This window comes from Canis aureus, chromosome 19, assembly GCF_053574225.1.
Source record: "Canis aureus isolate CA01 chromosome 19, VMU_Caureus_v.1.0, whole genome shotgun sequence".
In the NCBI taxonomy this organism is placed as follows: domain Eukaryota; kingdom Metazoa; phylum Chordata; class Mammalia; order Carnivora; family Canidae; genus Canis; species Canis aureus.
Window position 1 is genome coordinate 42,253,565 of NC_135629.1, and position 13,518 is coordinate 42,267,082.

A 13,518-nucleotide genomic window follows, 5' to 3' on the forward strand; every position below is an offset into this window, starting at 1 on the left:
TTGTTGCCATGGTGATTTGTTTTTTAAAAATTTATTTTAGAGTGAGAGAAGAGAGAGGTAGAGGGGGAGAGAGAATCCTAAGCAGACTCCACACTGTGTGCAGAGCTCACAGGGCTTGGTCCTATATTCCCAAGAACACAACCCAAGCTGAGCCTGAGAGTCAGATACCCAACCGACTGCACCACCCAGACACCCCTATTGCTGCCATGGTTTTAATGGTGAAAAATCTGAAAAAATCTAAATGTTCAATATCAGGCATGAGTTAGGTTTATGTAAGATCTCACAGGGTAGATTATCATGTGGCCCCCTCTTTGCATTTCTCAACTTTTGTGGGAAAATGCTGGTAACATGAATTAAGCAGGGGTACACGTCATAGATGGATACATTCCTATGCGGTCAGCTAGGAGGGAAGAATGCTCTGGAAAGACCTGGGAGGGGAACACTGAAACATCATTCCAGATTATCTCTGAGCAAAGGGTTGATGGGTGAGATTTCAGGTGGAACAAAATGACATTTCGGGAGATTTGGATCCAGAAAAATGGGAGAAGACCTGCCTGGCAGCTGCACAGCTAGGGCAGGGAGGAAACAGCCTGGCGTGTGTGGGAACATTGGTTTGGTCTGGCTGGAGGTGGGTCCCAAAGCAGCAGGCAGGGCGAGGATGGATTTCCACTTGGGGATATGAACCTGACCTTGAGCAGACTCAGATCAGTCCCTTCGCAGGGAGAGGAGAAATCTGAACGTGGAGAAGATTATAAAGGGAACACAGGTTTGGCTCTGAAATACACCCTCTCTCTGAGGCAGTAATACTTTTGTGATTTGTTTCTCAGGTTCAGATTCAGAATAAGAAGGTGGACATCTCTAAGGTCTCCTCCAAATGTGGGTCCAAGGCTAACATCAAGCACAAACCTGGTAAGTGCTGTCTGTCCCCACCCCTTACCCCAGCATGCCTGGGGTGTGTGGTCCTGGCAAGGCCCCCAGGTTTCGCCTCCATGCTTTTGTCATTCCATAAAGACTCCTGTAGCTGCCCCACCTAGGAGGCGGTGATGGAAAGCACAGGGTTGAGTGCCTGGTGGTGGTGGCAGTGGGGAGATCTGGGTGCAGACCTCTTAGGTGCACCTGATGAGGGGTGGGCGTCATTGTATCAAGGACCAGCTTTGTGTGCGGTGCTCCTGGACTGCGTGTCAGGAGCTGATGCCACAGAAGTTGTCAGATTAGCAGGGGCTGTTCCTAGGTAGCGGAACATCAGCTGCCAGCTCTGGCAGGTCCTAGAGTTGTCCGGGAGCATGGGCCAGGCCGCGGCTAGGGACCTGACTGCTCTAACCATGCACGATCGACCCAGCAGCCCCCAGCAGAGGCCTCCAAACAGCAGGGACAGTGGGGATGCGGCCTGGGCTGAGCAGAGCCTGACAGTGGACCTGCAGGTAGGCAGGTACGGGCAGCAGGCCGTGGCTGGCAGACCTGGCTTCTCGCAGGTCAGGCACCAGGGGCCAGTTCCCTCCCGGCAGGATGTGCCATCATCCATTTTAGAAAGTGTTCTGTTCAAGAGGATCCGAATGACTTGGCCCTTAACGCACCTTCATTTTCCCCCTTTTGTCTGGAAAATCCAGTTTTGTGCCACACCTACTTCAGTAAGCCACTGAAGCCAGGCTTGTGGCTATGGGGGAGGGCTGGGTCAGTGTGCAGGAGAGCTGCGAACCTGACAGGGGCCGGTGCTCTGGTTTGGGCTAGGAGCCAAGGAGATGGCCATGTGACAGCAGGGCTCACAGGGAAGCCAGGCTGCTGGGCGTTGAGGGGGAGGCCCCGGATCCTGTGGCAACTCTGGCTGTGAGCTCGCCCTGGTGCACAGGCCACCTTCCTGGCCCAACTGTGCCCGGGCCCCAGCACTGGTCCATCCGTGCCTGTCCTTTGTCATCTCCCTGCCAACACCACTCCTGCCTCTCCTCCTCCTGCTGCACCACAACAGAGCCACTTCCCACGTTCCTTCTTCTCACTGCAGTGAAGTTTATTTCAGCAGCTCAGACGACCCTTCATACTCTCTCCTGACAGCTCAACTTCAGGGCAGTCACTCCTCTTTTCCAGCATCAGTTCGAGCAGCTGTGAAACAAGAATCCCGACCCTGACATGGCATTTATTAAAAGGAAGCTGGGGCATCCCGCACCCCCCAGTCAGTCACAGGCAGTTGTTACATTGCCAAGAGAACCTAAGGCAGCACAGTCAAGGCACCTTCAGGAGCTTGGTTGGAGGCTGTGCTGTGGGGCTGTGGTGGAGTGAGGGCAACTTCTCTGTGGAGATGCTCCCGCTGGCCAGGTGCAGGTTGTCAGCCTGCCTTTGAGAAGATGAGCCGTGTGTGACAAGCATGTGCACTGTCCTTCCCTCCTTTGTCCTCACAGCCATTGGGAGCGGATCACATTTTCCCTGTTTCTGGACCCAGCTCATAGCAAGTCCTTGACCAAGCTAGGATTCCTGTTCCGGCCTCCTGGCTTTGCCTGTGTGACTGGTGGCTTTTTGGTTCCAGGTGGAGGAGACGTCAAGATTGAAAGTCAGAAGTTGAACTTCAAGGAGAAGGCCCAGGCGAAGGTGGGCTCCCTCGATAATGTGGGCCACCTGCCTGCAGGAGGTGCCGTGAAGGTAGTGAGGGGGCAGCAGGGGAGGGAAGGATGGAGGGGGACACAGCCGGGGTGGGGGCGCAGGGTGGGGATGCTGTGCAGCTAGAGTCTGGGTCCCAGCAGCTAGGCACCTGTCACCGCCCCTCAGTATGGTCAGGAGTCCTGTTTCCCCCACACTGTTGTGTTTTCCCTGTGTTCATCATCAGTTCTGAGTGAGGCAGGAGAGGTGAAGAGGTCCCGGCCCAGCTGTCTCTGCCTTGTGTAGCTGGAGACCGTATCTCTCCCGAGAGCCATGGCCTTCCTTACTTTTCTGAGCCCATCTCCCCCATTTCCAAACGGGCTGTGGCCTAGGGCACAGATCCTCCACAGAGTGGGTGGTCTACATGGCACAGTTCTCCCCAGCTACCTCATGAGAGGGCATGTGGGGGTGGGCTCCGTGCTGGGCCTGGGAGCAACGTAGCACCTTTTCAACTGTCAGGCCTGCCCCAGGCTGGCCTCAGGTGGGCAGGGCTTCTCATCCTCAGGACTGGCTGAGCCTCTCCTGCCTTCCCTCCTTCCTTCCCTCCCTCCCTCCTTCCACAGCACCGCAAGACCCTCTGTGTGCCAAAATGCTGTCTATCCTCTGTTCCTTGTCATTGGGTGGAGGCGGGGGGGCGGAACCAATGGGGACCACCTCTTGCAGGCTCCCAAGCAGGAGGAAAGCCTGCAGCTAGCTGCTCAGGGGAAGGTGAGCAAGGGGGAGGGCAAGGAGCAGCTGTGGGGGGCCTTCCCTCCTGCATCTGACGCCTGGTGCAGGCCTAGCCTGGCCCAGCCTCCGTCCCATCTGCTGTCAGCACTCCCGTTCAAGGCCTGACTGGCTTCTATGAATATTTGGGGTCCTGGTCCTCCTCCGTCACAGGCTCGTGGCTCATGGCTCCGTGCCTTGTGAGGAGCCCGGCCCTAGTCCATCCTCGAGGGGCACTAGCTCAGATGTGTCACTTATCCAAGGCCACATGGCGAGTACCCACAGACCAGGGTTTACACCTGGGTTTTCTGCCCCCAAGTCTTGTGTTCTTTTCTTTTTATTCACATCACCCTCCTTTCTTTATTATTTCTGAAATTGTTTTTCTAATACAGAGGCCCATCTCCTTCACTGTTCTGACTAGAGAGCACTGTAAAGTCTTCATTGTCACCTTTTGGGCATGCTGGGGCCCGGGTGTTCCAGCTCTCTCCAGTGGCCTCCCACTGGCCTTCCCTCTTCTGCTTTTCTCACACTGAGTGTTCGTTGTCTGCCCCCTCCTCCTGGGAAGCCCTGCAAGCCCCGAAGTTCCACTAGGTCACACCTCCCTGGACACCTTCCTCCCTCCCCTGTGTCCCCAGCACAGAAGGAGGCCTCAGTGTCAGGTGGGAGCCGTCTGGGGTTCACTGGGTCGGAGGTGGCAGGCTGCACCCCTCCCAACTGACTTCAAGCTTCCAGAGCTCCCCAGTGGACCTACAGCACCCCTGCTTCCGAGCCAGTTCCAGCCTCAGTGTCTCCTGATTGCTCCCAGGGTTTTTGCTGCCAGTCTGCTGTCACTGCCAGCTGTTTGGTGTCACCCTTACTGAGAAGCCTGTACCTCTCACCTCTCACCTCTCACCTCAGGAAGCTTCGCCCTTCACAGAGGGGTCTCCCAGAGTGTATCACTAGCTAGGCTGCATGCAGGGGGCACAGAGCCTGTGTTCTTCATTTGTGCCAGGCCTCCCGGGAGTGGGGAGCAGGGAGGACCTGGCCCAGATTCTTCAGACCACTGTACCTTAATCCAGTTGGGGGGGGTGGGGAGTAGGGAAGGGGCTGTGTGTAAACCCACCACCACCATCAACCATCCCACCTCCTCCCCGACTGACCCTGCACTGTCTCCCCCACTGTTTCATTGTAGACTGAGGGCGGTGGCAGCGAGGCCCCTCCGTGCCCGGGCCCCCCCGCTGGGGAGGAGCCAGCCATCCCCGAGGCAGCGCCCGAAGCTGGCGCCCCCACTTCAGCCAGTGGCCTCAGTAGCCACCCCACCCTGGCAGGGGGTGGTGACCAAAGGGAGGCCCAGACCTTGGACAGCCAGATCCAGGAGACAAGTAAGTGGCTGGGCTTGGCCTGAGGGCCAGCCGGGGGCCCTGCCACTGGCTGCAAATTGAAACTCCTTTTTTTTTTTTTTTTTTTTTTTTTTTATTTGACTAGAGTGTGGCCTAAATTTTAACCAAGCAACCTTTTATTTTCCAGGCATCTAATGATGACATTCTGGTCTCGTCTTCCGTCCCCTGTGTTCCCCCTCTTGTGTCCCTCGTGACCCTCTCCCTTCCCTCCTCCCGTGTCACTGCAGATTGAGACCTACAGGCTGACGTTCCGGGCAAATGCCAGGGCCCGCACCGACCACGGGGCTGACATTGTCTCCCGCCCCCCCCACCTCCCTGGCGGCCCCAGCGCAGGCACCCGGGCTCTTGGCTCCCTGTCCCGGGCTGCTTTCTAGACCCCACATGGCTTGGGTGCTGGGCTGCCCTCCAGGCCCCGTGCCCTTCCCCCACCTCGCTCACCCAGGGCAGCCACAGGCCCACCCCAGACCTCCTCTCCTCCCTGCCCTGGGCCTGGCTCCTTGCTTTCTTCCTGTCCCTTCCTGGCGCACTGCTCCGCACACCAGCTTGGGAGGTGAACGAGGTGGGGAGGCCACCTGGGGGTCTTGTGGGATCTAGGAGAGGGGAACTGGATTCCAACCTCCTCTTTGGGTTTTTCGGACCAAACCCAAGAGACACTGACATAGCTGTCCTCCTCACTGGGCCCACCCGGAGGGAAGAATGGAATTGGATGGCCATGTGGTGGCCAGGTGCGGACTGCATCTCTCAGAACCCGCGAAGCCCCTGCCTCTCCCTTTCATCCCTCGGTGCTGCCCACCGTGCAGGTGGGGCCAAGTGCGTCTCACCCTGCCCCAAGTTAGCTAGGGGTCAGTCCTGCCTGTCCCTGCTGCTTCCCATACCTGCCTAGCTGCTGTCACACTTCTCTTTTCTTGTTTTATCCTTTTTTTTCTTTTTTTTTTTTTTAATAACCTAAAAACTGGTAGAGGAGTTTTGCAGGTTGAAGCCATGTCTAAATGAAAGTCCTCAGTAGGTGTTAAAGGAAACAGGGAGGGGAGGTCCTGAAGCCTCCTGCCAGGGGGTCAGGCGTCAGGGGCTGCCCTGGCCTGGGTGGCTGGGGGCCCGGGAGGTGTGGACGGGGCAGGTGAGGTGCAGGGGCTGTGGCCTGATGAGCAGGTGGGGCACACTAGCGGCTGGGCAGAGTGTGGACTGGTTGTTCTGGTATTTTGTGTGTATGCTGCTTTTCTTTTCTAACCAAGAGGCTGGTTTTGGCATCTCTGTCTCATTCCCTGGGATCTAGTGGGAGGTACAAGTTCGGGGCTGGAGAAACAGGGAAGGGCTATGGAGGTCAAAGTCCTCCAGGCTTGCAGGCCTAGGACACCAGAGCCCTCAGTTACTGGTGAGCCCAAGCTGTCCAGAGCTCAACATGGGTGATTGGGAATCAGGTATGGAAATTGAAAAAGGCATGAGATAGGCCATCTCCCCGCCCCTTACAGCCTGACTGGGGATGGGGGAGAGGTGGGGCCAGCCTGTGGAGGAATGTCCCAGCTAGGCCCGCTCTTGGGATGGCTGCAATGAGAAATCCCGGGAATTGTATTGACATGAAGATTCTTATTGCACTTGTATTTTTTTTTTTGTATTAAAGTTTGCATGGTTTCTAATAAAGGATTAAAATGTAACAGTTTGTAGTGAAATGGCCGGGGAGTCTCTGAGGGCTTCTCCTCTGGAAGAGCATTTTCTGCAGTGCAGACTTGCCCCTGAGGAGGCCGCCAGCCTTGGCCCCTCGCCCTCCCTGCCATCACTCTGGCTGTCTCTCTCGGAGCCGAGAAGTTAGAGGTCCTTGACCTAGGTTCAGATGGCATCTCCACGGATTGGGAGGGCATCTGGGCCAGTAGGTTCTCCCGCTTCAGAGGTAGCGTTTTCCTTGGGGAGGTTTGACACCACATCCCCAGCTCCCTGAGCACAGACTACAGGGATCTTGTGGACAAAGCGTTCCCCAAGCCAAAGACTGCAGAATGGTTTGTGCCAATGACATCAGGGCAGCACCCATGTTTTGTCAGCAGGAAGAAGCAGTAGACTGTGCAGGGCCTGGAGGTACCTATGCCCTTCTTGTCCCAGTCCCACAGAGGTGGAGGTTGACAGATGGCTCTTAGTCCAAGGGTAGGGGTGAGAGGTGACCCTTACAGAACAGAACACTAAGTGGGCTGGAACAGTCATTGTTGTGAGGGGCTGTCTGGTCCCAGCTCCCCTGTGTCCCCCAAGCCAGAGAAGTGAAGGCTGCCTGCCAGCGAGGAACCAGAGCCCGCGTGCTGTGTACTACCTGCAGCCACTTGGGGGTGCAACGTTTCTGTACTTCCAGTTTGCTTATGGCTCAGCCATTGCCTCTGTCAATCTGTGATTCTGTTGTACCCATTTCAAGAGTAAATAAAGCTCGTGATGTCCCACCACACAGGCCCCGTCCATATCTTCTGTATATCCTGGCTTGTCTCCACCCCCTAGCTCATCCCCTCTGAGACATCAAGGGACTGATGTGCACCACAATCCTGATGACCCTCTGGGAACTGTGGATGTGACAAAGGGGAGTCCCCACTCGTGACAGGGCTGCCATATAACCCGAGGCTGGTTAAGGCTCAAGTGGCCTTCCTCAGCTGCCTGTAGAACTCCTCCCCTGGTTCCACTTGGAGCTGGGAGGTGGCAGCCAGCTTCAATGAGCACACATCGCGAACCACTGGCCGGGAGAGGGAGGCCCGGGCAAGCCCATGCTCCACACTTGCTGTCCTGGCTTGGAAGCACAGGGCCCACCCCGCGGGGCGGGCTTTAGGCCCCTTGAGAAGCAGGAGTGTGGGTGCTGGGGCCCCAAGAGAGGAGCCCCCAGCGGAGAGCGATGCTCACAAGGGATAAATAGAACTTTATTTTAAATAAACATTTGCACTCTGTACACAGCCCCAGCAGACATAGGGCTCAGTCATCAGCCGTCTTGCGCACGTCAAAGCTGCCACAGGGCCCACGCAGCAGCTCCGCCAGCAGGGCCAGCAGCTGCCCATGCTCCTGCTGCACGCCAGGTGGCAGAGCGGCCAGCTCGCTGCGCAGGCTCCGCTCCACCATGCGGCCCAGGGCCCGGCGCAGCTCCCTCAGCAGCCGCACAGTGCGGGAGTCGCCCTCCAGCCTCAGCAGGTCGCTGTCACTCAGTGAGATGGTGGCCCGGCGCCCATCATCTGGGAGAGGGAGGAAGAGGCAGCAGAGAGCCAAGTGAGGCCAGCCCCCAAGGATACGGGCTAGCCTCCACGGCAGCAGGGTGGGGAGTGTGCAAGTACCCAGTACCCACCACGGATGTGGACATCTCCGTCGGTCAGCAGCAGCACGGCCAATGGGTGAACCTGGGAGGAGTCCCGGACGAAGACACTGCCATTGGACTTGACAGCCATGAAATACGTCAGCCATCGGCTCCGGAGCCGCGTGGCCTCCCTGGGGAATAGAGGGTGGGGTGAGCCCACCCTTCTGGACCAGGCCAGCCCAGCCACTCCTCTGCGCCCCACCTGCCTCCCACCTGTTAATGGTCGACTTGTGCAGCAAGATGTTGCCTGATTTGGTCCTGTAAGTGACGCTGTTAGGCTTGAACTTGCCCTGCCGGGTCACCTTGCCCTGCCTCACCTATGAGGGTAAAAAGAGATGGGCGGGCTGAGTGAAGAGCTGGGGGTGGAAGGGGGACTGGGGGCAGCCAGGCCCTCCCTGGAGGCAGCACCTGGATGAGGTTGGGGTAGAGGCCTGCCATGAGCACGCCCTTCACCAGCTCCTCCTCTTCGCTGTACTCGTTGCACTGGGCAGAGGCCAGGGTGCAGTCTGAGGGCTTCCCCACCAGGAAAGCCTCGTAAATGTTCTCTGAGAACTGCTTGATGAGTCCTGGGAAGGTGAAGGCGGGCTAAGCCACAAGGCTGGGGACCCACAAGCTGGGCCTTGGCCCAGTGGGGCAGAGGGCGGTTGGTGGAGGCCGGGGCATCCCACTGACCGTGGATGAAGCGCAGGCTGGGTGCATAGAGCAGGTTCTCTTCCAGATAGTTCTCACGGGAGCTGCGGTCCTGCCAGCGCAGCACCTCCTCCCAGCCGGCTACAGCACGCACAAAGGCCAGGTGGTCACTCCCACTGTCGTGGCTCAACAGTGCCTTCACCTGGGAGGGAGTAGGAGGGGGTGCCAGGGTCACAGGCTGAGAGGGCCAGGGGTAGCTGCTTCAGGACCCAGGGTGGGGGAGGGGCTGGGGCTGACCTTATCCACTTCCGCCCGGTTCTGCAGGCTACTGCTGAAGGGGTCCCGGGTGAGGCAGGAAACAACCACCAGCAGCGGGTGCAGGCAGCGGAAGATGGCGGCCAGCACTATGGCCTTGGCCAGCCGGGGGTCGGTGGAGATGTGGGCCAGGCGCTGCCCCAGGGTGGTCAGGTACTCCCGCTGGTCCAGCACTCCTGCAACAGCTCAGCTGTCAGTCTCCCTTGAGAGCCGACGAGCAGCAGCCCGGCCCCACCCCGCCCCACTCACCGATCTCCTGGAGCAAGATCACAGCCTCATCCACTGCCTTAATGTTCGGACTGTCCACGGCCTTGGAAAGGAACTCCACCGCCTATAGCAAGAACCAGCCAGACCCACCATGAGCCCCGCATCCCGCCCGTCCCTAACCAAGCCCAGCCCTTGCCCAGCCCCGCCTCTGGCGCACCGTCTTCTCAGGCATGTGGATCTTGGCTTGTAGCACCAGGTTCTCCAGGGGAGTGCGGAGAATCTCCGGCACTTGGAAAGGGACCATTTTCTCCAGCCGGCTCCGTGGGAATAGGTGGTAAGCAAAGCCTGACTGGCAGCGGCCCGCCCGGCCCCGGCGCTGGATCACGTTAGCCCGGGACACCCACACGGTCTCCAGGCAGGACACCTGAGGGAGGGGGCGGGTAAGTGGCCGTGCCGATGCCAACAGGCCTTCCTTGGTGCTCCCCCTCGCTGGCCTTCGCCTCACTCAACCCCTCAACACTCCCCGCCCCCACAACAGGGACACCGAGAGCCCACGAATATGGCCTTCTCCAGACACACAGGGCTGGGCCGAGGCGGATCTGGGCTACGGGCCACCTCGGAATGTGTAGCTCTTCCCCCAGGGGCCGGCTGGGCTTAGGAGAGGGGTGCCACCTTGGTCTTCAGATCATAGCGCTCCTCTTTGTGCAGACCACTGTCCACCACGTGCACGATGTCATTGACCGTGATCGACGTCTCCGCGATGTTGGTGGCCAAGACAATCTTGCGTACCCCAACTGGCGGCTGCTGGAATATGGCCTTCTGGTCCATCATGGGGATGTTGGAGTGCACTGGTGGGTGGCAAGAACATGCCAGTTATGGGCACTGCTCCTGCTCCCTGTGATGAGCGCACAGGGCAAGGATTTGGACCCCATCTTGATGAAACTGAGGCCCAGATCAAAACTATGCCTGGGAAAGGTGGAAAAGCCAGCAAAAGTAGGGCAGCCTGGTCAGAAATCCAGGCACCTTGAGTCCCGACTGGCTGAGTCCCCAGGCCAGAGGGCAGGACTGGTGTCCAGGGGCCGTCACGCCTCACTTGCACCCATGCTCTCACCTGGCAGGATGAGGTACTTGCTCTCGTGCATGCCCAGGGCCTCCTGGAGGCGTTGCTGCACTCCTTTGATCTCCTGCCAACCAGGCAGGAAGCAGAGGATCCCACCTGTAAAGGGGCCCTACAGGCATGAGCTGTCACTCTCGGCAGGTGGAGGTCGGGGGGCACAGGGCAGAGGGGAAAGCACCCACCTGGTTCCCCTCGGGCATCGATGTGCAGAACCAGATCAGTCACGAGGTCCAAATCCAGTGCACACTCATCCTCAGACTGAGGGGTGGGGTGGGGGTGGGGGGGAAGAGGCCACAGTCACAGCCCCAGGGTAAGGCACTCAACAAGTCACCCCCAACCCTCATCAAACCCTTGCCCAGAAGCCATGGTTTCCTGTTTCTATCCCAGAAACTGAGGCTTGGCAGCATGAACTCACCCTAGGCCACTGCACCAAAGGGACAGGGAGGAGGGAAACCCAGAAGGGGGCTGGGGGGTGGGGGGGGGACAGCGAGCAGGTGCCCTCACCTCGTGGTGCCGATGCCGGTGTGGGTACTGGTGCTTGCCCAGCTTGGCCAGGATGTCCTCCAAGTAGTGCTCCTTGACCGGGTACATGAAGCCCGGCACCTTGATGACAGGGCAGCCACCAAAGTAGCGGGAGAAGCGCTCGTTATCACCTGTGGCACTCATGAGCACCAGCCGCAGGGCTGGGTTGAGCCGCTGCAGGCCCTTGAGCAGAATCAGCAGGAAGTCTGTATTCACGTCCCGCTCGTGGACCTCATCCACGATGACATGGCTCACGCCCTCCAGGCTGGGGTTGCTCTGCAGCTTCCGCAGCAGGATGCCCACGGTGCAGAAGAGCAGGGCCCCGCCGCGGGCCGGGGGCTTGCTCTCCAGCCGTACCTGGAAGCCCACATTCCGGCGCAAAGAGGGGCCCAGTTCGTGGCTGACCCGCTGTGCCACGGACACGGCGGAGATGCGGCGTGGCTGAGTGATAATTACATTGCAGCGGGCGCCACGGCCCTCGCTCACATAACGCTCCAGCAGTAGCTGGGGGATGCGTGTGGTCTTTCCGCAGCCCGTGTCCCCAGAGATGACCACCACCGGGTGCTGCTCGATGGCATTGAGGATGGTGTCCCGATGTGGGTCCACAGGGAGCTGGGGAGCCTCCTGCCAGACCGGCCCTCGCCGCCGCCACAGCTCCAGCAAGTTCTGGCTCAGACGTACTTCCTCTGCTTCTGACAGAGGCACGTAGGGCTTGCCTGTAATAGGGTCACTCAGGGGCCCCGAGTCCTTGCCCAAGGGCAAGATGTCATCACTCTGCAGCCGGAGCTCTGGGGAGATCCATGAACTGTCCACAGGGTACTGGGGGATGGGAGAAGGAAGCAAAACGGTGAAAGACAGATACCTTCTTCCTCATTCACTCGTGAGCCCCTCCACACACTTCTCCTGGGCCAGGTGCCGAGGCCCAGCGCGCCAGCAGGGGGACTGCCCCAGGACTCTCTTGGGCGGGATCCCTGGGTGGCGCAGCGGTTTGGCGCCTGCCTTTGGCCCAGGGCGCGATCCTGGAGACCCGGGATCGAATCCCATGTCAGGCTCCCGGTGCATGGAGCCTGCTTCTCCCTCTGCCTATGTCTCTGCCTCTCTCTCTCTCTGTGTGTGACTATCATAAATAAAAAATAATTATTAAAAAAAAAAGGACTCTCTTAGGCAACACTGGGTGGCTCAGGGCAAGGGCACTCCCAGGCTCCAACGTTGGGGAAAACACGTAGCTACTACTGCCTGCTGCACATAGAGGCTTTCAGTCAGAGAAGACGGAGGTGGGCGGGGGGACTAGGAAGGGGTTCTCTTGGTTCTCTTACATGGTTCAGGAAGGTTTCTATCTTTCGGAGGATGGGCTCAGGCACCTGGATGGTACACGGCCGGCGCTGGGTCTCACCCAGCTCACGCAAGGAGGCCAGGTTATACATGGCATGGGTAAGCGGCTCGTTGTTGCGGTCCACCAGGCCCAGGCTCTGCGGAGACACGTACAGCTTGATCTGTCCCTCTGCCTCCCCACAACCGGCCTGGGCAGACTCGCGGCTTGAGAGAAATCATGCAGAGCAACAACCTCTTTCTAGAGATTTTAGTCTTTGGCAGACATTGTACACAGGAAAGTAATTAGGAAGGAAAATATAAATCTCCACCCCTGTCCCGCTATTTAAACTAGTTAAAAACAATTCAAGAAAAACAGTATTTGCCATGTCAAAAACCTGAGTGATACCCCTCAGAAACCTCTCCTTGAGCAACCGGGCCCCCGTAACAGCCAAATCTTGCCTCTATGAATTCCCAGCACGGACCTCCAAGCCAGATGGGCCAGGCCCTTCGTGACCCCATCACCACCTCACAGCACCTCCACTTTCACTGCCTCTCCCAAGCACACCCCACCCCTGCAACCTTTCCAGTCTGGCTGCTACCCCACCCCGTCTCCACATGGCACCCGTTCTACCTGTGACCCCATCATACAAATGTAGGTGCAATTTCTTAGCAATGTCTGTCCACATAACTCGACAGACACTGCCTCTTCTTTCCCTACATGTCCAAAGTCACCCAGGCAGGTGTGGAGAACCGCTCTTTCTTCCCTCATCTTGTGTTCCTGTCCCTGTACTATCAGGATTTTGCTCGCCCTCTCCAGCTCAAACACTCCTTCTTTCAAGAAGACCGCCCACAAGGGGCTGACCTCCAGGGCAAAGACTAGCCCCTGGACCACAGGAGGTGCCAACACAGCCACCCTGCTCCAGGTAAGGCCTCCACCTTTGCCAGGCCTCAGAGTTCACCTGTGGCCCCTGACAGGCGGCCAGCCAGCTGCTCTGAGCTGCTGCCACCTGGGAGCTGGCTCCTTCCAAGTCAGGATTTGCCTATGCTGTGCGGCTCCTGATCACCAGCGCCTGTCTATCAAGCTAAAATTCAGACTTCTGCGAAGTTCCACCAATGAGCCCTAGTTCTGCCCTCCTGAGTCACAGGTACCTGCACCTCTCCCTCTTCTTGTTTAAAAGATTTTATTCATTCATTTATATTCATTTAGAGTGAGAGAGCACACACATGCAAGCGGAGGGAGGCGCAGAGAGACAGAATATCAAGCAGACTCCCAGCTGAGTGCAGAACCCTGACAGGGGCTCCATCTCACGACCCCGAGATCTTGACCTGAGCTGAAACCAAGAGTCGCTTAGCCAACTGTGCCACCCAGATGCCCTGATCCCTCTTCTATCCTCTAGGCT

At 58.2% G+C, this 13,518-nt stretch overlaps 2 protein-coding genes across 33 annotated transcripts in view; one reads left to right on the top strand and one right to left on the bottom strand.

The window, feature by feature from the left end:
- MAP4 (microtubule associated protein 4) overlaps positions 1-7,129 on the top strand; it is a 204,940-nt gene extending 197,811 nt beyond the window's left edge. For 23 of the 27 annotated variants that reach the window (XM_077859059.1, XM_077859060.1, XM_077859048.1 and 20 more), the window contains 4 exons: positions 828-909; positions 2,516-2,628; positions 4,502-4,691; positions 4,837-5,081. In XM_077859059.1, the coding sequence (XP_077715185.1) occupies positions 828-909; positions 2,516-2,628; positions 4,502-4,691; positions 4,837-4,844 (393 nt within the window). In that variant the 3' untranslated portion in view covers positions 4,845-5,081. Of the gene's footprint in view, positions 1-827; positions 910-2,515; positions 2,629-4,501 lie in introns of all 27 variants that reach the window. The other 4 variants (XM_077859047.1, XM_077859063.1, XM_077859045.1 and 1 more) reach the window with 3 other exon arrangements.
- Positions 7,130-7,570: 441 nt separating this feature from the next.
- DHX30 (DExH-box helicase 30) overlaps positions 7,571-13,518 on the bottom strand; it is a 29,380-nt gene continuing 23,432 nt past the window's right edge. For all 6 annotated transcript variants that reach the window (XM_077859076.1, XM_077859074.1, XM_077859073.1 and 3 more), the window contains 13 exons: positions 12,124-12,276; positions 10,790-11,626; positions 10,468-10,543; positions 10,280-10,384; positions 9,841-10,016; positions 9,386-9,592; positions 9,211-9,292; positions 8,944-9,137; positions 8,689-8,848; positions 8,425-8,582; positions 8,230-8,333; positions 8,008-8,147; positions 7,571-7,897 (listed from right to left, as the gene is read on the bottom strand). In XM_077859076.1, coding sequence (XP_077715202.1) covers positions 7,644-7,897; positions 8,008-8,147; positions 8,230-8,333; positions 8,425-8,582; positions 8,689-8,848; positions 8,944-9,137; positions 9,211-9,292; positions 9,386-9,592; positions 9,841-10,016; positions 10,280-10,384; positions 10,468-10,543; positions 10,790-11,626; positions 12,124-12,276 — 2,646 coding nt within the window. In that variant the 3' untranslated portion in view covers positions 7,571-7,643. The remainder of the gene's footprint in view (positions 7,898-8,007; positions 8,148-8,229; positions 8,334-8,424; positions 8,583-8,688; positions 8,849-8,943; positions 9,138-9,210; positions 9,293-9,385; positions 9,593-9,840; positions 10,017-10,279; positions 10,385-10,467; positions 10,544-10,789; positions 11,627-12,123; positions 12,277-13,518) is intronic.